The sequence below is a fragment of the Myotis nattereri genome (assembly GCF_964212035.1).
Source record: "Myotis nattereri genome assembly, chromosome: X".
Lineage (NCBI taxonomy): Eukaryota > Metazoa > Chordata > Mammalia > Chiroptera > Vespertilionidae > Myotis > Myotis nattereri.
This window is the reverse complement of record NC_138078.1, coordinates 7,565,261-7,587,414: the sequence shown is the minus strand read 5'-3', so window position 1 is coordinate 7,587,414 and position 22,154 is coordinate 7,565,261. Positions and strand designations below refer to the sequence as shown.

Genomic DNA, 22,154 nt, shown 5'->3' with positions numbered 1-22,154 from the left:
GCAGGCTTCGTTCATGCCCCCATACCAGCCAGCAATTCATTTTTCAATAGTAACCATTAATTATTTACTTAGAAGTTAATGTATAATGTGTGGAGGAAGGGTGATATAGGGCATTTAATGAAATCCTTGCAGTTGGAAGGAAGAAAATAAAAGTTCTTTCTAAGTTTGCATGTTTGTAACATATAGACACATTTTCCCATAAGAAACTCCCAGAAAAATTGAAACCACATGTGCAGATGGCCAGGGCGCACTGGGCATGTTGCTGTGCAAGCAGTTCAGCAGGGCTGCAGCAACACCAGCTTTGTCTGCTCTTGGGTTCTGGGACTTGTCTCAACAGGAAGCCCCCAAATAACGAAAGGATCCCAGCAGGGGAATGAGGCTGCAGCCAGGAACAAGGTTTCCTTCACCCCCACCCTGTTCCTTCGCTCTCCAAAAGTTACAAAGTGTGAGTTTCCTTCCTGATAACCCCAAGCCTTCCTCACTGATTGGTCTCAGTTTTAGAAAGGACGTGACATCAGCAGCTTTATAGACTTGGGACTAGGGGGCTGTTGTGGGCTTTAGCCAGCCTCCAGAGAGCTAGGTGGTGCGTGTATCTGAGTCTCTCTCTGTGTGTGTGTGTGAGAGAGAGAGAGAGAGAGAGAGAGAGAGAGAGAGAGAGAGAGAACAACCACAGGTAGTACTCAGATTACTGTGCCTGTTCTTTTCTCTGTTGCAGACGGTTATTCCTACCATCTGACCAGGACGGTGCAGCTCAGCCAGCCACAGCACTGAAATTTCCCAGGAGCCGGGGGAGCCTGGAATTTGGACTTTTCCTGACCAACTGAAGTGGAACAGGGAGCTTGACTGACCCAGGAGAGCACAATGGATCGCGAACCACCAAACAGGACTGGCAGCAAGCCCTCAGGTCTAGGAGAGTTTACTGCCACCAGGTTTCTCTCAAATCCACTGATGGGAGGTGAGTCTAGGGGTTGTGGAATCAGAGTGCTGGGGAGGTTGGTTAATGGAGAGGAGAGAAGAGGGCTGGGCAATTTTAGTGGCTCATTAGGAGATATGTCCATGGGGCAGTTTGCTAGGCAGATGCACACGGCTTGCTAGTATATATTCTTTACACGATTGTTCAAAAATGTGTCCAGCATTATCTGCAGAGTCCTATAGACCATAGAGAGCTGCCAGTGTTTATTTTCTGGTAAAAACTTTAACTCCAAAGGTCAAATATATCACATTACATTGGAGGTTTAAAAGTTACTTATAAATAGAAACATTTTTACTGCCAAAACATTTATTAAGAAGTTTTTGGTATTTGGAATTGACATGGGGCTGGGTTAATAAAGGATGTTCAAACATTGAGCACTGAAGTGATTAATTCACTTTAAAAGGAACCTTGCCCGGATGGTGTTGCTCAGTGGTTGAGTGTCGACTTATGAACCAGGAGGTCATGGTTCAATTCTGGTCAGGGCACAATTCCAGGTTGTAGGCTCCATCCCTAGTGGGGGGTGTGCAGGAAGCAGCCAATCAATGATTCTCTCTCATCATTGATGTTTCTGTCTCTCCCTCTCCCTTCCTGGCTGAAATAAATAAAAATATATTTAAAAATACAAGGAACCTGATTTTTAAAAACTTTGGAGACAAATCTTACAGGAATGATTATCACCTGTCAGGTGGTGTCTTTGTTAATGTATAGAGTCTACACCTCCAGGAAACAGTCATTTCCTGTGAGAATTCATCAGGTTCCTGCTAACTGAAAGTATTCTGAAAAAATGGTGGAGGCATTTGAGTAAAGATTATTATATCCAGCACCCTGGTAGACTGCTCATAACACTTGCAATCAGTAAGCAGGGACCCTGCAGTCAACTATAACTTATTTACTTCCTATTATATAAGTGCCGAAAGGGGGAAAAACCCGAAGTAATGACACAAAATGCTTTTCCTCTGAATTAATTGAACAGATAAGACTGCTCATTCATTCATTCATTCATTCATTCATTTTTCCCATTTTGCATGTGAAGTGAGCAGAACACTTAGCAGTGAGTGGGATTTGGATCCACAAAGGCAGAACTGGATTAATCTTCTGGGCTGAGCATAGACTTGGAGCAGTAGAAAGCAGCGTGGCACCGAAAATCACTTTTTAAAATGAATTTGATAAATATATTTGTGAAATAGTAAACCAATCAATATGGGAAGGAATCAGTAATTTAGTGGTTGACTTCCATAGGATTATTTTATAGTTAAGTATTATGTTTATTTTCATATGAGAGAGAGGTGACAAACACTTTTCACTTTTGAGGGTTTCTAAAGGTCCCAATCCAAACCCTGGTTGGGGCTGGATGAGTGGGGCGGGAGTGGACAGGTGTAAGTATACTTCAAAATACAATACTTAAAAAGTGAACACAGCCCTAACTATTTTGGCTCAGTGGATAGAGAGTCAGCCCGTGGACTTAAGTGTCCCAGGTTCGATTCTGGCAAGGACATGTACCTTGTTGCGGACTCGATCCCCAGTAGGGGGCGTGCAGGAGGCAGTCGATCGATGATTCTCCCTCATCATTAATGTTTCTCTTTCTCTCACACCTCTCTGTAAAAATCAATAAAAATACTTAAAGTGACCACACTGTCACAACTAGAATGCAGAGTTTCTTAGAAAGTCTAGTGAGAACAAGTTTGGAGAGATGAAGCCCAATAATGAAGCTTCAAAAGGTAGGTGGCAGAGTTAGCTTATGAGGCAGAGAATTGGGAGCCATCAGTGATTCTGGAACAGGGATCCAGCAATAATTAAGACTGTAGTAAATGAAACTGGTAGCCATAATCAGGATGGATTATGGTGGGATCACGGAAAATTCTTGCGCTAACCCACAGGTTCTCAAACTCTCATGTGCACCGGCATCCCCTGGAGGGTGTGATAAGATGCAGAGGCTGGGCCCCACCCCCAGGGCTTCTGATGTAGTGGTAGGTCTGGGATAAGGCTGGGAATCTACGTTTATACAAGGTGATGCTGATCTTGCTATTTGGGGACTGCACCTTTAGAACCATTGCACTAATCCAAGCATGAACCTCACATTTGGATCAAACTTAGAAATGACAGAGAAAGGGAAAATATGAGTGATCATTTCAAAAGAAAGATAAATCAGACTATGTTGCTTCATTAAATATTAGGGCTAAAGGAGAGAAAGCAGCCCAAATTGTAAAGTTTTCAAGCCTAAATTAATGTCAGATAAGAGGGCTAGACAAAAGAGAAGTTGGGAGGGGGAGCTGCTTGGTAGCAGAATGAGGAAGGGAGATCTGTTTTGACCATAAAAGTTCCAATGGCCAATACACAGCCTGATGATGTGGGACTGAGGCTGGGGAACGATTACAGGGAAGGCTCTGAATCATAGGGTAGGAATGACCCTAACCCAGTGGTCGGCAAACTGCGGCTCGCGAGCTACATGCGGCTCTTTGGCCCCTTGAGTGTGGCTCTTCCACAAAATACCACGTGCGGGCGCGCACGTACAATGCGATTGAAACTTCATGGCCCATGCGCAGAAGTCGGTGTTTTGTGAAAGAGCCACACTCAAGGGGCTAAAGAGCTGCATGTGGCTCGCAGGCCGCAGTTTGCCGACCACTGCCCTACCCTATCACGTTCCAAAGACTGAAGGCAAGTGTTTCCACTCTCTTGGAGCATCTCTTTTTTCCCCCTTGACCTTGCAAAAGGTTTCTTAGGATGGAAACATTTATGCTTCTGTTGGCATTCACTGGGGGCTCTCGGAGCTTCTTTAATAGCTCTTTTTAGAATGTACCAATTAGTGCATTTTAAATCTCTTCTGAAATAATGGAAATTTAAAAAATGATTACAGAAATTGCAACAAAAATGAAGTGGCAGCCTTTCTAATGTGCTGCAGGGTTTGATGGAGACTCAATTTGAAAGAAAGGTAAGTTTAATGGCGCTAATTGGAGGACTTATGCAGTGTTTTTGTTAGGACAGCTTCCTGCCCCATTTTGGATCTATGGTATTGCCACTGACCTCATTTAGTATCTATTTTTTGGTGGTAAAACCCTGGCTGAACAAACGCTGGGGAAGAATCTTTAACATACTGGTACATCAGGGCTTGGATAATGTGTTCTATACTGATAATGGCTCTTGAGTTTCAAAGAGTTTGGGGTCAGTGGAAAGGGGATTGTGACCTTGAATCTCCCTTTCTTCCATAGTCTCCTACTGTGAGCATCGCCCATGTTCTGGTAGGAAAATGTCCCTTTTCCCATTGATTTTCCTCTTTCCAGTTATCAGCAGGAAGGCAGGCAAGGCAGCTTCTGGGTTTAATTTATATGAGTTGCCTGGTTGGGGTGTGGGCTCTAGAAAACCCTGGAGAAAAATCTCTCAGATAGCTCTTCAGTGTTTTTCAAGAGCTAAAGTGTGTGTACTAACCCATGTTGCAAATTATACCATTTGCTAAACTGTATACATATACTGGTATGTGTATATATACATATAAATGTACATATATACTTACAAACACACACACATATATGTATATGCATATATACATACATAATTCATGCTCTCAATGCTAGAAAAATATCAACCTTTCATTGTCACAATTTTAAATTTTTATGTAATCATTCAATTGTTCAGCGACCCATGAGGCTAAAGTCCTTGTATACATTTGAGATGAATTTTGCCTTTACAAGGACCCAAGGCAAAATTCATCTCAAATGTATACAAGGACTTTAGCCTCTCCCAGATGTCCTTCTAGATAAAGCCACAATGGTGGGGGCCAAGGCAGAGGCGGTTAGGGGCAATCAAGCTGGCAGAGGAGAGCAGTTAGGAGGTGATGAGGCCAGCAGGGGAGAGCAGTTAGGGGCGATGAGAGCAGGGGAGAGCAGTTAGGGGCGATGAGGCCAGCAAGGGAGAGCAGTTAGGGGGAAATCAGGCCAGCAGGCAGAGGCGGTTAGGGGCGATCAGGCAGGCAGGCAGGCGAGCGGTTAGGAACCAGCAGTACTGGATTGCAAGAGGGATGTCCCTGGGGGTCCCAGATTGGAGAGGGTGCAGGCCGGGCTGAGGGATGCACCCCCCCCCCGTGCATAAATTTCATGCACCGGGCCTCTAGTATGATTATGTTTATATGTAATGTCCAGAATAGGTAAATCCATAGAGACAGAAAAGAGACCAATATTTTCCAGGGGTTGGTGAATTAGAAATGGGGAGTGACTGCTAATGGGCAAGGGTTTCTTTTGGGGAAGATAAAGTTGTCCTGAAATTGACTGTGGTGATGGTTGCACTACTCTGAATGTATTAGAAACCATTGAATTGTAGATTTAAATGAGTGAATTGTACAGTATGTGAACTAGAACTCAATAAAGCTGTTAGATAGATATTGTCAACCTCTACCACATGTATCAGGACAATACCCGGTGCCTCTCAAAGACACATATGTCTATGCTCTATAAATGCTACATTCTAAAGAAGGGGTACAAGACCTCAGGTAGCTTTTTTTTCTCTTCAAAAAGTACATAATTCTTAATTTACACTAAATAGAAGGAGTAATGATTCCATGATGAATGAATAGAAAGTAAAGCCCATTTTTGTCTACACTTGATAATGTAATTGCATCATTTTAATGAAACCTAAACAGATTTTCCATTTAGGACCCAAATTACCTGTCTGGACTGTTTAGTCTGTCACCTCTAATTACCTGAGGTTGCCTTAAGAAAGGTTGAGAAGTGTGGCAGCTGAGCACTTGGAAGGAAAAACAGATTACTCATCACACAGGGTGATCTATTAGGGTCCACTTGCAAATCTATTTACAACTGATTTTCAAAACCTTTTTACATTTTTAGCTCTTTTCACAAGATTTGGTGTGGATGGTATTTTGCAATAGCACCAACGGGGCAGAATTAGTTGTCCTTTAATTCTAATTGAGAAAAAAAATATTTCTGTTTCTACAGTGTAGATTGTAGGCTCTAAGTGCTAGGAGCAGCAATATTTTTTTTTCTGAGAGAAGTAAGAAACTCAGAGAAGACTTTGAGGAGACCGAGTTTCTACTGAGCCTAAGGTTTTTGAGGTAGGAAAAGCCACTTCTCTTAAGGTGCCTCATGTACATCAGTGAGCTCAGAAGGAAAGCATTAGATGGGCAGTGTGTAGGTAGACTCATTCAGCTTCCCCTTACCTATTACATGCTCCATGAATCCATCTGGGAAGATGGTAATTTGCTCACTGGGACAGATTTTCCGGGACATTGCTAGCTCTATGGAGCAGGCAGACCTCAGCCAACACGTGTCAAGTACAAAACATTCTTGCCTCCTTCTTTATGGCCTTTCAACTTGCAAAGCATCAGTAACCCAGGTTCTCCAGGTCTTCTCAGTTTTTAGGAAACAGCAGTTCCTTTACAAGATGTCACTGGCATTAGACCACTCCGCCTTGTCTGTGTGCAGTAGTGGGCAGAGCTGGAACTGAAGTGGGCAGAGCTGGAGCTAAAGCAAGCTCAGAAGAGCTTTTTCACATTCTGACTTCCTGCATTTGTTCTGGAAATCAGTCGCAGTTTAAGACAAGAAAAATTCATGTCTGTGCCTCATTCAGATTAGATCCACACTCAATTAGAAAGAGGAAAGCATTTAATGTGTGGGGATAGGGTTTACAGGCTTCCTTCTTAAGAATGTGTGTTCCTTCCAAATGGTTGTGGAACAAATGTGCTATTTTAAATAGCAGTGATTATGGGGTGTAATCAAGACTCTCTGTTTAGTGTTAGGGCATGATAATATTAGTATCTAATAGGTATTGAGCCTTGGTTAAGTATATTGCTGTTCTCACTTTACAGAGAAGGAAACTGAAGCTTAGGGCCTGTCCAGGGACCCACAGCTCAGAAGAAACCAAGTGGATCTGAATTCAGATCTTTCTCCTAACCACATTAGCACACTGCCTTTGGGAGTAAATAATGTCCCTGTTACAAGTCAGACTGAGCTCTGATTTGCACTTGATACTGGGACAGGAGGTATAGATGTAGATTTAGATTTGATTCCATACCTAATGGTGTATGTAATTACCTGATTACTACTATTAGTATATGGCACTGTTTGCTGAGATGCCAAAGTTTGTATTTCATGTAGGAAACTAGACTGGCAACCGCAGCTTAACACATTAATGCTGGTAATTAGTGAAGCTCTAACTTAACTAAATGGACCATTTGAAATCAGTGTGTAAATGGAAGTACAGTAATCCATCTGTCATCCCAGTCTACCTCTTTTGTCCTTAGTTTGGATACTGGATGTAGTTCTTTAGCCACCTAGACATTTCTAATAAACTGTGTACAAAAAACATCAATAAAGGGGAGAAATGCTGAAGTCCTGATAGGGCTTTTGGTTGATTGACTCCAACCAATAATGCCCATTAGGCTCTTATTTGATGGACAAGGATGAGCCTCCAGTCTAAAGTACATAAGCTGGATGTAACCTGTTCCTCCCTTTCCATACAGATGTTGAGTCTGATTGGTCTCCAATGCATGAAGCTGCAGTCAATGGGCGTCTGCTCTCTTTGAGGAGCCTCATCACCCAGGTAGGTAGCTTTTTGAGAAAAAAAAAAGATAAACATTAAGCACATCCTATCACTCACCACACTGAGAAAAAAAAATCATAGTCTGATATTAAGATATAAATTCCTCTTCAGCAAAGTGAAGCGAATCTGATCCTATCCAACTATTTTTAAAATTTGGAGGCTGGCATAATACTAGAATTTAGCACAATTCTATGCACATAATAGGTACTATAATAAGTATCTATTAAATGAATAAAGGGGAAATTAGTGCATTTAAGTTGTCTTTACTTTATTCAATATAGACTATGTTCTTTAAAATTATCATGTAATTTTGGTTCTTCACTGGAGTGATTTTGCCCCATAAGGGACAATTGACAATGTCTGGAGACGTTTTTGGTGCTCACTACTGGGAGTGGGTATGGTAACGTGATACTGGCATATAGCAGATAGAGACCAGGGATGTCACTAAATATCCTACATTGCACAGAGCAGTTCTGCACATCAAAAAATTATCTAGCCTAAAATGTTAGTAGTTCTATTGAATCTTTAGTTGATAGTAGCTCTGCCCAGTTTGATATTAATTTTAAGTCACCATTCAAAATTCTAAAGTTTTTGTTCAGTATGTTCTGTTTTCTGAAAAGAAAATAGATCTTTTAAATTAGGAGCTCTCGACATTTTCTGACTATAATCCCCTTTGACAGTCTGGCAAAGTCTATAGACCCCTTCTCAGATTAATGTTTTAAATACACAAGACATAATACAGAGAAAAGCTATCAAGATATTACATGACAAATGTGTGACACTTCTTCATTAATGCATCAAAGAAGATTTAGTGGTGATTCTAATGACTACCATAATTTCTAAGTAGGATGAACATATATTTTGGCTATTTTAAATATTTGTAAGAATTGGTATATAATAAAATTATCTGTGATTCCTCTCCATGATAGTCCTATAAACTGTTATTACTACTGTGGTTTATTGTCTACATCCATAATTGAATAAATAATTGAAGGACATGATACATTTCAGATAGTGGTTAGTGAAAATAAATGTGCTTTCAAAACAAATTCCAATTTCACGGATTTTTCTAGAATAAATAGCTCTCCTAGTAGAAAGCAATTTCTAAAGAAAATTTTCAGACTACCCTAAGCCCCTGTCTTAAGCTGTTTTTGATAGCAACAGCTTATTATAAGTAGAAATATAGATAGTAACTCTAGCTAAAAGAAGTTAAGCTTCTTCTCAGATAAAATGTGACATTTACCTTATTTTAATAGGACGAAAAATGATCATTGAAGCTTTTATATGTCACTTATTAAATTGGACTCATACTCATTTATATTCAGTATTTATGCATTTACTGAACATCAGCCAGATCTATGCCTTTATCTGCCGGGGTCCTGCCCCAGCAGGTCCAGGGGTCCCCAAAGGTGTAGGCGGAGTCGGCGAAGAAGGAAGGACACGGAGAGTGTTCAGTTGATCAGCAGCCTAGCCAGGATCTCCAGCCAAGTTCTGGTCTGGATCTCCAGAGAGGTTCTGCTTAGGATCTCCAGCCAGGTTCTGTGTCCATGTTCTCTTGCTAGGTTCTCCAGGTTCTCCAGCCAGGTTCTGTAGCCATGTTCCCTCGCTAGGTTCTCCAGCCAGGTTCTGTCCAGGTTCTCCAGCCAGGTTCAGTCACCAGGTTCTAGTCAGGTTCTCTTGCCAATTTCTGTAGTCAGGTTCAGTCCAGGATCTTTTGCCATGTTCTCTCGCTAGGTTCTGTCTCTAGGTTCTGAGGCCAGTTTCTGTCCAGGATCTTTTGCCATGTTCTCTCCAGCGAAGTTCTTCTGTCTCTAGAGAACGTTCTGTGTAGGTTCTGTGCCTAGGTTCTGTCTCTCTCTCGGTTCTGTCTTCTTACATCTGTATTTATACCAGTTGATTCCAATCCTATCAATCTCTATTTCAAAGGTTAGGGCGTTTCTTATCTCCATTCCAGGGAGTAAAGATTATGTAGCTTAAGCATGATTGTTCGTAGTTAAAGTGATTAATTACCCACCTGGCACTTAGTTAAGAGGTTTTATTCCCTCCCTAACTTCAGGGGAAAATCCCTACCTGTGGAAACAACCTTTCTCAGAGGCCTTGGTTAAAACACATAGTGCCAAGAAGGTGAGCAAACATATTAAGAACAGTATGCCATATATGCAGGTCCCTTGAAACAGCAAGCATGAATCGGCTTCCGGCATTTATCTAAGCTCTATCTCATTATTTGGGCAAGTTATCTTTGTGGAACCTGAATTTCTACCTTTATAAAATGAGCATTCCAATACCTATCTGCATTAGTCAGATCTTCCTGTGTAACAAGCCACCTCAAACTCAGTGGCATATGCAGTAAACATTTCTTGCTAATAAGTCTTTACATCAGCTGATCTAGTCTGGGTTTGATTTCAAGCTGTGGGTTGGGTGCAGCTCTGCTGCATTCGTCTCCCATCCTTCGTTGACCACTGGCTACATGAGACATTTTCCTCTCATGGCAAAAGACTGGAACATAGCAGGGCAAGCCCAACAATGCAAGAGTACTTGCAGGAATAATTCCTTGCCATGGAGCTCATCAAAACAATAAGCCAACAAGTGAGAGGACAAGAGAGAGAGCAAAATGAAAGTCAGTCTTGAGTATAGGTACCTAAGAGTCAAATTGTTGGGTCATAAGTATTATATCATCAACTCTAGTAGATACCATCAAACTTTTCCTGAATGGTTGTATCATATTACATTCCCATCAGCAGTATGAAAGATCCTTTTTTGTTTTTGTTTTTCTGCATCATTGTATATTGTCAGATTTTGAGTCAGGTGAACTTTTAAAAGAATTGTCATAGTACTGGGTTCCTGGCTGAAAACCAACCTTAACAGAACTGATGCTTTGCATATGCAATAAACATGAGTAAATCCCCTTCTTCTGCTCATGTTCCTTCCTCCAGGGGTGGGGTGTGAACATCCTCACAGCAGATTGTGTGTCCCCACTCCATGAGGCGTGCCTTGGAGGTCATCCCGCTTGTGCATCCATTTTATTAAAGCATGGAGCTCAGGTAAGTGCTGCTCAAATAACATCTTAGAAACCATGAATGAAAAATTACTATTTCTATCCCTTCAGAATAATTTCCAGCATTTTTGATTAGCCTGATTTGAAATGTGAAGAGGGATGTTTTTCAAAAGTATTATGTCCATCAAGGTTGTCTGCATTAGCAATAGATGTACCGAATTTTCAGCTAGAAAGTAATAGTTCCTGTCTATCTCATTCTCTTTGATACTCAGTACTATTAAATAGCTGTTAGATTTCTGTCTTCATTCTAATGGCTTGAAGGTAGTGAAATATTTGTAGAAAACACACAACATTTGGCTTCTGATCCGAGTAGTGGTCCTAAGCCAGTGATGGAGAACCTTTTGAGCTCGGTGTGTCAGCATTTTGAAAAACCCTAACTTAACTCTGGTGCCGTGTCACACATAGAAATTTTTTAATATTTGCAACCATAGTAAAACAAAGACTTATATTTTTGATATTTATTTTATATGTTTAAATGCCATTTAACAAAGAAAAATCAACCAAAAAAATGACCACGCGTGTCATAGGTTCGCCATCATTGTCCTAGGCCATCTCTACCATTTACTAACATTGAAAACTTGAACGAGTTACTTATTGTTTGAGCTTTAGAGTCTACATCTTAAAAATGGAAGAAATAACAAAGAGTTGTGTAACTTATTGTGCTATTTCAAGGATTGAAATATATACAGTATATGATTATCATTTGGAGAATGAGAATCAGGATAGCATAATGAGAGATCCTAGAGGAAGAAGGAGGCAAAGCCATTTAATTTGAGTAAGTCTTCCATTAACTAAGTCTTCTCATGCTCAAAAGTGATAGGAAAATCTGATCTGAAAATTGTATATGACTTTCTCATATTCTCTTAACCAGCATTTATTATATTTATTGAGCATGTATTGAGCATTTATTATATACCTAACTGTGGATAAGACTTTTAGGAACTCTTAAACTAAATGAGGAGACAACCCAATAAACAGGTGTTTTAAATGGCTGTAACACTAGCTGCTTCAGTAGATGAACAGTAGCCTAACACAATGAAAGTTTGTTTTTTGCTCAACTGAAATTCCAGTGTGGATGTTGCCAGGTGGGTGGCTCTTTCCCAAGGGTTATTCAGGAATACAAGCTTCTTCCATCCTGCTCCACTATTTTCAACAAGTGGCTTCCATGTGTGCTCTTGGGGTAATCTCCATTCCAGGTGGTTGAAAAGATGTGGAGATTTGTTCATAGAAACTTTTAAAACAAGTCTAGGTAGTAACATAGATCACTTTTGCCCACATCCATTGGCCAGAACTCAGGCCACATCTAACTGCCAGGGAGGCTGGGAAATATAGTATGGTTGTATGCTCAAGAGAGAAGAAATAGCATCTCAGCCACAGAAAGCATTTACAATACACTATTTTTATCCATTAGTTTTTGCTGTGTAGCGAACCACCCCAACTTAATGGCTTAAGACAACAGCCATTGTTTATCTCACAATTCCTTGTGTTGGCTGGACAGCTCTTTTGGTCTGGGATGGTTCAGCTGACCTCAGCTGGGCTTACTTATGCATTTGAGATTAGCTGATAGATTGGCTGGAGCAGGCAAGTTCATGGTAACCTTGACTGGGTTAGCTGAGATGTCTGGGGAGCCAGAAACATCTCTATGTGGTCTTTCATCTTTTAGCAGGCTGCCTGGACTTGTTTACATGGTAGCAGGGATTCCAAGGGAAGCAAAAGAGGGCAAGGTCTCTGCTTGTAACACATTTGTTACTGTCCCATCAGCCAAAGCAAGTCACATGGGCAAGCCCAGATTCAAGGACTGGAAAAAATAGCCTCCATCTTATGAAGACTTGCAAAGCCACACTGCATACCATGCAGAGAACCTGTGGCCTTTTTGCAAACTACAATGTACTAAGTGTTAATTGTAAGGGGGTTGTTGGGAGCACATAGACGTGCTCCCAACTCATTATTTCTGATGGGGAGAGAGACAAAACAGGTTTACTGTAGGAAATGAATGATGTCTAAGCTGAAACCTCAAGGACCTATTGGAGTTACTCAGCTAAATGGTGGGTTGGGGAAAATGGTGGGCTTCCTTTCCACTGGGAATACCAAATGCAAAGGCCTGGAAATGAAAAGCACATTTTTGTGATTTCAAATCATTCCTTATAGCAGGAGAATAAAGTGGGTGTGATGGGTCAGAATACAAACACCCTTGTTGTCCATGCCAAGAAAATGAACTTTGTCCTGACAGCAATAGAGAGCTATAGGAGAGTGCATCATCAGATTTATATTTTGGTTAAGGAAGGGCACCCAAAACTTGTAAACAGGGCCATGACTAAGGACGGGCAAGAGAGGTGCCTATGGCACAAACTTTAAAGAGCTGCCCACTTTTAGAGGCATGCAGCTCTTTTGTGACCCTGGGAGTGGCTGTCTCCTTAAATTTTATACCCCTGAGTGTCTTTTGTCACTGGTCCTGGCCTTGTCTCACAATATTATTGTTTAACAGTTCACCAAAGAATTTATTAACAATATAGAAAAATGCATCTGCATTTGGCTTTGCTCTTTCCTATTCAATGATAGCCCAAACCCTGTGAAGAGAGATGTTAATTTGTAGGTTTCTATCTGATTTCCAACATTAGAAAAAATATCCCCAAAGATTATACTTTTATACCCCAATAGGGCATTAATCAGTTTTGTGTCTAGCAAATTGATTTCAGCATTCCATTGAATGACTTACATAAATTCTCCTTTCAGCCAGCCTTTCCATCTTACTGGTTCCCTCATTAATGAATGAATTGAGAGAAAATATTTGGCCTGTGTTCAACTCTCTATTTGTATGAAGGTCATGTTTTAAAAATTTTTTAAACAATTTTGGAAGGTTACTCTGGCTGCTGTGAAGACACTGGATTGATGTGGCATGGGTCTAGGATGGAATGTTTAAAATAAAGAGGTGACTTTGTAAGGTATTGAAATTATCCTAACTGGTTTCCAAGTTTGTGTTCCTGGGGAGGGCATGAAGGAGACAGAGCACTCAGTAACATTCTGGGTGCCTTACATTCCATGCCTTATTCAGTTTTTCACAATAACCTCGTGGAATTTCATATTTTTGCCTCCATTTTGTGGCTGTGGAATTTAAGCCTCAGAGAAGTTAAAATACCAGCTTGGAAGTGGTGGAGTGTAGATTTGGATGCAGGACACCCCATTGCTTTGTCTGCATTGTGGAGCTTTTCATTACAGGTGGATGGCGTTGCCACAGACTGGCACACTCCCTTGTTTAATGCTTGTGTCAGTGGCAGCCAGGAATGTGTGAATTTGCTTCTGCAGTATGGAGCCAGCCCCCACCCTGCATGTGATCTGGCATCTCCCATCCATGAAGCTGCTAAGAGAGGTAAAGTTGTTGAGCATTTGTTTTCCCACCAACCCTTCAAGGGACCTCCCTGTTGAAAGAAAGAAGGAAGAAGAAGTCAGTTTTAGAGCAGTAGTTCTCAAGGTCGGGTCCCAGGTCGGAAGCATCAGTGTGACCTAACATACAAATGTAGATTCTTGGGCCTCACTCCGGACCCATTGAACCAGTGACTCTGGTTCAGCCATCTTTGTTTCATTTAAAAAGCCCTCTCTGGTAATTCTGATGAACAGGAAACCTGAGAACTACCTTTCCAGAGCATTCAAAATGTTGTTCCCAGGGCCTGTCTTTGGTGAGGTTGTATGTGAGATTCCCTGTCCCATAGCCCGCACTGTGCCCTTTCTTCTTCAAGTCCATATTCAGTCTCTGTTCCTCCATACCTCTACCCAACTCAAACTTCCATTTCTGTACTTGGACTGATTGCAAAGCTCAAACAATTAAAAAAGGTGGATGGTTGCTAGTTGCTTAACATGGCTAGTAAACTCAAGTGCAGTTCCACCCAGAGCCGATGTTACATCTGTGGTCAACTTATGAACTGATGGCAGTATTCTAAGCAAAAGAAATAACTTAGGCCCCCTGGATAAGTTGCTAGAGGTAAGGGGTGGTAGTAAAGGAGGCCAAATATGTGGTGACAGAAGGAGACTAGACTTTGGGTGGTGGGTCCACAATGCAATATAAAGATGATGTATTATAGAAATGTACACTTGAAACCTATATAATCTTACTTATTAGTGTCACCCCAATAAATTTAATTAAAATATTAAAAAACACGAAAAATGAGGAATATGTTTCCCTAGCTAAGAGATTTCATTGTGTAACTGTTTTCTCCTATTTTGGGCTGCAGGCCACGTGGGGTGCATCGAGTCCATTGCAGCTCATGGGGGTAACATTGACTATCATATCAGCCACCTGGGCACTCCACTCTATTTGGCTTGTGAAAACAAGCAGATAGCCTGTGTCAAGAAGCTTCTGGAAGCAGGTAAAAAAAATGAAATGAGGAGGGCTGATGAGAAGTAAATTAAATGCATTTTAAAGTTTTTTTTTTTTTTATTGTAGCAGAGGAAAGAGTGTGGGCAGTGGAGTTAGACTGGGTTGGGATTTATATTGACTGTGTTCCCATAGGAATTATTGAACTTGTTAGAACTTTAGCTCTCTCTTGTGATGATGATGATGGTGGTGGTGGTGGTGGTGGATTCCCAAGGTGGTCCTTGGTAATGAATACTTCCTTCTTCCTTTCCTCTGCCTTATTCCTCTGGCCAATCATATTTTTAGGCCCTGCACAACTCCCAAAGCTGCTAGATTAGGGCTGAGTCTTCTTATTTGGGGCATTCTTCACTACTTCTCTTCAATTTGGAAATTTAACTCTCTCCATTTTAGTTCACTATAAATATATTATCTTAGAAAATGCCTATGTAGCATCATTCTTTTTCACCTCCTGCTATTGTTCAGTCTGTTCTTCAACACTTGGAACACCATTCCCTCCCCTCTTTAATTATTTGAGTCCTTTAAAACTCCAGTAATTTTTTCTCCCCTTTAAGTTTTTATAGTTCTTATTTCTTTCTACTCACCTGATAGCCATGTCCATGGATTAGGAGAGTCATGTTTATGCGTTCATATTTATTCTCTCTCTCCCTCCATCCTGCTCTCCATTACTATCTCCTCCCCCCTCCACCTCTTCTTCTCTTTCTCTCTTCTTTTCCCCTTGGTAGATTTTAAGCTCCTGATAAGGACAGGGCCAAGTTTGGCATCCCTCACAAAGCTGAGAACAACGCAGTTAACATTTGTTGAGTGGACATAGATTCCCATTTTAATAGAGGGACCGCAGCTTAAGCAAAGCCACATGTCCCCACGTTTTACAGTGTGAGCCAGCATCTAGGCTGGGGTAGAGATTTATTGAGAGTGTAGGGGTATGATTAAGTGGGATGATCCTAGAAACCCACCTGACTCTTGAAGAGGAAGACTTTGCACCTTCCCTGTGATCTTGGGATTGGCCACCCTGATCTAAGAGATATCCTCAAAAGGTGGTTGCTCTTCACAGACCCAATTACAGTATTCCAAGTCCCAGTTTTTAACCCCATGGCGGTTGTTCAGTTCTTGATATAGATGGGATTTCAGCATGTAGCCTCACTTCTGGTCTGTACTGGTTAATATTAGGGCTGCATTAATAATGTGCAGCTTTTAGACCGCCAGGATTTTTCTTGTATGTATCCACACCTATGGAAAGTGCTCACAGGTGAGATTTTAAACCTCATATACTATACTAGAGGCCCGTTGCACAAAGAGATTTGTGCAATAGGCCTTCCTTCCCCTGGCTGCTGGCACTGGTTTTCCTCCAGCACTCAGGACCCAGGCCTTTGGTCTGGCTGCAGTGGAGAAGCCAAGCCTCTTCAGTCTCCAGTCTCCAGTTTTCAGTCTTCAGTCTTCGCTCAGTGCCTGCATATGCAAATTAACCGCCATCTTTGTTGGGTTATTTTGCAAAATCGCTCTGATTGGCTGGTGGATGTAGCAGAGTGACACCATTTGCATGTTTCTCTTTTATTAGTGTAGATAGCTCATGTTGTACATTCAGTGACGTGGTCAAATAGCATGTCCCCCATGTTATTAAATGGAATCAAGTCATCTTTCATTTTCTCAGAATTACCATGGCCAGTATGGATGCCCTTTTGTTGGGGAATTTTGAGGCATAGTACTTTGAGAAGGGGGATGCTTAGACTCTGCTCCTTGACTGACACTCTCTTGTTGTGACTCTTTAGGAGTAAATGTGAACCGAGGCCGAGACCTGGAGTCCCCTCTTCATGCAGCGGCTAGGGCGTCCAATGAGGAGCTGGCCACCCTGCTCTTGGACTTCGGAGCAGACATGCAGGCCAAGAATGCCGAAGGCAAACGTCCCTTCGAGTTGGTGTCTCCAGATGACCCTCTGTTTCAGCTCTTCATGAAGAGAGAAGGTGCTTCGTTTTTGCTTGAATCTAAGCACTAATCTGTACAGTGCTATGGGCAGGAGGCAGGTACTTACTGAATTCTGACTTATGACCCTACAGAAAAGATAATTCCTAGCCGTTACCAAACATGGGAACTGAGATAATTTAGTACTCCACAAGGTACATACAACACTAGTGATGTAGTAAATAACCATCTGTTGTTTGACATGTGGGAGATAGGCTTGTTTGGATGATCTAATATTCATTTGTGGGTTAGGCCAGTTTTCAAAGAATGAAGATAATGTTTTAAAATTTTTAATGTTTTATTCATTTATTGATGAGAGAGAAACATCTATTTGTTGTCCCACTTATTTCTGCATGCATTGGTTGATTCTTGTATGTGCCCTGACCAAGAATTGAACCCACAACCTTGGCATATTGGGGATGCCACTCTTAACCAACTGAACTACCCCGCCAGGACTAAAATTTTAATATTAACTTTATCTAAAACATGCTTTAGAATGAGCAGAAGCCTCTTTGGTATTTTACAGTGCCCCAGGATGTCTTACTACACTACAGGTGGGCCAAACTACTGGTCATTTGGTTTCTGGGGGTAAGAATGCAACTAATTGAGCATTATAAGGTATTACTTTAATGATTCACAGCAATCTAGAAACATTTATTAGTATAACTTAATCAATACCAAGTCCACATTCCTCCATAAATAAGAACTGACACACCCAATCCTAACAACTAAACCTGTGGTTGAGCAGTGTGCAAGGGGGTAAGAGCAATTCCCTGGGCTGCAAGTCAGGGGTGGGTTGGGGTGGGGAGCAAAGACTCCTCTGATTTCATTCATTTTTAAAATACAGTGGGGCCTTGACTTACGAGTGTCCCAACTAACGAGTTTTTTGAGATACCAGCTGTCTCTTGGCCAATTTTTTGCATTGAGTTGATAGAGTAATTTGAGTTAACAAGCTCCTTAACGAGCTCGGTCTCGGAATGAATTAAACTCGTAAGTCAAGGCCCCACTGTACATTTTTATTGATTTTAGAGAGAAAGGAAGGGAGAGGGATAGAGAGATAGAAACATCCATGAGAGAGAAACATCATCAATTGGCTGCCTCCCACACACCCCCTACTGGGGATTGAGCCCACAACCCAGGCATGTGCCCTGGCTGGGAATCAAACCAGTGACCTTTTGGTTCATAGGTCAATGCTCAACCACTGAGCGACAACAGTCAGACTCAGTTTTATTCTTAACTAGAGGCCCAGTGCATGAATTCATGCATGATGGGGTCCCTCTGGGTGGCCTGCAGGGATCGGGCTGCAACCCACAGTCCAATGCCACCTGCAGCTCCAACCTGCCTCTCCCATTCATCCCGGCCCCACTGTGCCTGCTGTGGACTCGCACCCAATCAGTCCCCATCACGCTGCCACAGCAGCACTCGCCAGCCATGAGCCCTGTGTCTGGAGCCCTCCCAAGAGGAGTGGCCTGCGGGATCGGGCTGAAACTGGCTCTCCAACATCCCCTGAGGGATCCCAGATTGCGAGAGGGTTCAGGCCAGGTTGAGGGACCCCATTGGTGCATGATCAGGCCGGGGAGGGGCACGGGAGGGGTCCAGGGCATGTCCAGACCATTTAACTCAGTCCTGATGGGCCAGACCCCAGCAGCAAGGTAACCTACTGGTCAGAGCATCTGCCCCCTGGTGGTAAGTGCACGTCATAGCAAGCAGTTGAGCAGCCTTAGCATATCATTAGCATATTATGCTTTGATTGGTTGTTCGGTTGTTCTGCCATTCAGTCTATTTGCATATTACCCTTTTATTATATAGGATTGTCCCTAGAGGAGGAGAGCAGCTAGCTTAGGACCTATTTTATTTTACCAGAGTGTGGACATTAAATTTTAGGGGTTGTGGGACTTTCCCTTCAACTTTATTTCCCAAAACCATTCCTAGACACCTATGTTGCCTTTAATTTCATCAATTCACATTTTGGTGAGAGTGTGAGGCTAATGATCCCAGTGGTTCATAAAATGTCAGTTGCCATTAGAGACAATCACCTTTTTTTGCCTCCATGAGTTATCTTTGGGGTGAAGTCAGCTCTCAGCAGCAGCTGGAAGCCCATGAAAAAGGGGGACACGCAAGTGCAGAAAGCCAGACTTGTGAATTTTTTTTTTAATCCTCACCCAAGGATATTTCTTCCATTGATTTTTTGTTTTTAGAGAGAGTGGAAGGGAGGGAGGGGGGAGAAAGAGGAGCATCGATGTGTGAGAGAGAAACATCTTTGTGAGAGACACATCGATTGGTTGCACACCAACACATCCTGTTCTCACCCTGACCTGGGCTGGAGCCTGCAACCAAAGTTTGTGTCCTTGACTGGGAATCGAACCAGCAGCCCTTCGGTCTGAGGGCCAGTGCTGAGAAAACTGGCCAGGGCCAGACCTGGGAATTTAACACAGTGATTTCTGTCTCTGGGTGGTGCCAGAAAGGAGTTGAAGAATATTACCATCCCACCCACCTGTAAAAGTATCTAAGTAGTGTTTACTCATGGCAGACAATAAAAATTAAAATCACTTTCTCTCAGCCCAGCATTACAGGAGCCACTTGTGAATATGCTTTGGCCTTATTAATCATGAGGGTTGCTGGAGAAGAAAAAGAAATTGAGACCCAAAGCAATATTCCAGTTCATCAACATAGAATTAGATGATTTTATTATTGAGTATGGTAAATGGCTCCAGAATGGAATGAAGGCTACAGCTGTTGTTGATCATCCAACTTGTGGGAAACAGCAGATTCCCGTTTGCATCAGTAGTTACACTGACCTTGCTTGGGAGTCCTGCTTTTCCTAAGTCTCCATCAGGCTTGCTCTTCATAATTCTTTATCAGTACTTCCTACAGTTGTCCCTAACAGTGTATCTAGCACAGATGATTCGTCACATCCCTCAATGTTCCTTAGTGAGGTAAATTGTTTCCCCATGGTGCACTTTTTACAGTGTACTGATATATGCCTTGAGTACACTGAACATAATCTGGAAGGTACCCTAAATTCCAGTAGGGGCTTCTGAATGTTCTGTGGGGGCTTGATTGAAAATATTGCACTTATTTTTTAATTGTATATGTGTCAATTTCCACCTTTCTTTGTTCTTCATCACCTGAGAAATATGCAGCCCACTTTATCCTGCAGCTTGTGGTGACACTACAGGAAACCAGAAGCCACTGTATCCTTTTGGTTCTATTTTCAACACTGGCAACACAATCAAATCACCTGGGGCCCCTGCCTTTAATACATTCAGATGCATGCATGATCCCTACCCAACAGTAATTGAAGCAACATCTTTGGGGTAGGGCCAAACATGTAATTGAGAGCCCTTCTCCCCCAATAGGTGATTCTCAAGTGCAGTCTGGATTGGAGTTCTTGAGGATACATAGCTTTGCTTTTTAAAAATGTTTCTAATGACCAGGAGAGAATCCCCATTACAATTTAGTACAGGGGGTGGGGGTGGGAAATAATTTCCCATCTTTTTACCCTATAACAGGGTTTCTCAACCTCAATGCTATTTACATTTTGGGCCATTGGGGGCTGTCCTGTGCAGTGTGGGATGTTGAGCAGCATCCCCGGTCTCTGCCCACTATATGCCAGTAGCACCTTCCCCCAAGTGGTGACAACCAAAAGTGTCTCCAGATATTGCCAAGTGTTCCTGGAGAGCAAAACGCTTGTCCTTTTTCCTTCCCCAAACCCCTAGTTGAGAACCACTGTCCTATAAAATATCAACTCTTGGCTGGTTCCCTATGTAAAGTTTGTGCTAGTTCACTTTTCACCTATGAATTCAAGCACTGGACTAGCTCTGAATGCAGAATATACAAACAAATATGACTTAAGATAACACACTTATGATTTATTCATTATATTAGAATATCTTAAAATTGCTCAAATTACAAAAATTTTTGCATCTAGAAATATGACCTTATTTGTAAAGGTTAAAGACAAGAAAGCCATTAACACAAATTTTGTTCTCATTACTGGGAATTCTGTGTAGCTTTGTAATTCCAACATTACCTTCCTTAAGCCTCCATTAGTGAGACTAAGCTTTGAATTTTTTTAAGACAGTTCTAAATTAAAACCCAATAAACTAATTTCAGTTAGATCAGAAAAGGGAGAACATGGCCTAAAATGCCTCCTATAAGAAACAGAAAATGGTCTTAAACAGTACCTTATTTCCTTATAAAAAATGTTATACAGGTTTGGGCAAAAGTAGGTTAACAGTTGTTCATATGGAAAATAATAAGTAAATAATAATACAAGAATAAACTGTTTTGCATGCTCACAACTGTAAACCTACTTTTGCTCCACCCTGTGTTTTGTATGCTTTCAAAGAAGGAAGGGAAAAGCCATCTTAGATCACTGAAACCAATGCTGGCTTGTCTTATGATCTCTCTCCAGAGCCCCCTTCTTTGAGACAGTTATGCCGCCTTCAAATCCGGAAGTGCTTTGGGATCCAGGAGCATCATAAGATCAATCAACTCCTCCTCCCAGATGAACTGAAAAAGTTTCTCCTGCACATTTAAGTGTGTCAAGGCAAGCGTTATCACTGTGCTGTAGCCACAGGAATTCCTAAATAAAGTTGTAGTTGTAGTTGTTTTTTTCCAATGGAAACACACTGGGTACTTTTATATTGTTGATTCAAAGACATGAAGACTTTTTTCTTTTTTTATGTTGGCTGTTGTCATTTTTATTTTATTTTATTAGTGTTTAAAATATTACAAATAGTAGCACATATGCCTCCTTTTTTCCCCAGTTGACCTTCCCTCAGACTCCACTAACCCCCGGCACAGGCTCTCACCCCCCTCCCAGTGTGTTTCATCCATTGGTTATGCTTATCTGCTTGCATACAAGTCCTTCGGTTGATCTCTTACCTCCCCCCACAACCCTCCCCAGCCTTTCTGCTCTAGTTTGACAGTTTGTTTGATGCTTCTCTGCCTCTGTATCTATTTTTTGTTCATCAGTTTATAATTATCTCACTTGTTTATTGATAATAAAGACTTTTCCCCCTCTTTCCTGAAAGAGGGTGGCTAAAAGAACAACTGTGTGTGTTTTTTTTAAATATCTGCTATGTGCTGAACAGTGAGCCCGGAACACATTGTACGTTATCTAATTTAGCCCTCACAGCGACCCTGTCAGGTGGGTGCTATCCTTGCCTCTCCAGGTGAGACACAGAGATCTGTGAGGTCAGTGTGTCCAGTTACCTACAGCAGGGACAAGAAAGCCAGATTTGAGTACA

At 41.7% G+C, this 22,154-nt stretch overlaps 1 protein-coding gene across 2 annotated transcripts; it reads left to right on the top strand.

Annotated features, from left to right (window-relative positions):
- The first annotated feature begins 705 nt into the window (after positions 1-705).
- Positions 706-21,947, top strand: ASB9 (ankyrin repeat and SOCS box containing 9). Of its 2 annotated transcripts, none has more exons than XM_081081198.1 (7): positions 706-955; positions 7,440-7,519; positions 10,453-10,560; positions 13,791-13,941; positions 14,801-14,935; positions 16,710-16,901; positions 21,317-21,947. In XM_081081198.1, the coding sequence occupies exons 1-7, from the start codon at positions 862-864 to the stop codon at positions 21,439-21,441; spliced, it is 885 nt and encodes a 294-aa protein (XP_080937324.1). In that variant the 5' UTR covers positions 706-861; the 3' UTR covers positions 21,442-21,947. The 2 variants fall into 2 exon arrangements, with proteins under 2 accessions (XP_080937324.1, XP_080937325.1); XM_081081199.1 differs by having other exon boundaries at positions 716-955; positions 16,710-16,961.
- Positions 21,948-22,154: the final 207 nt, after the last annotated feature.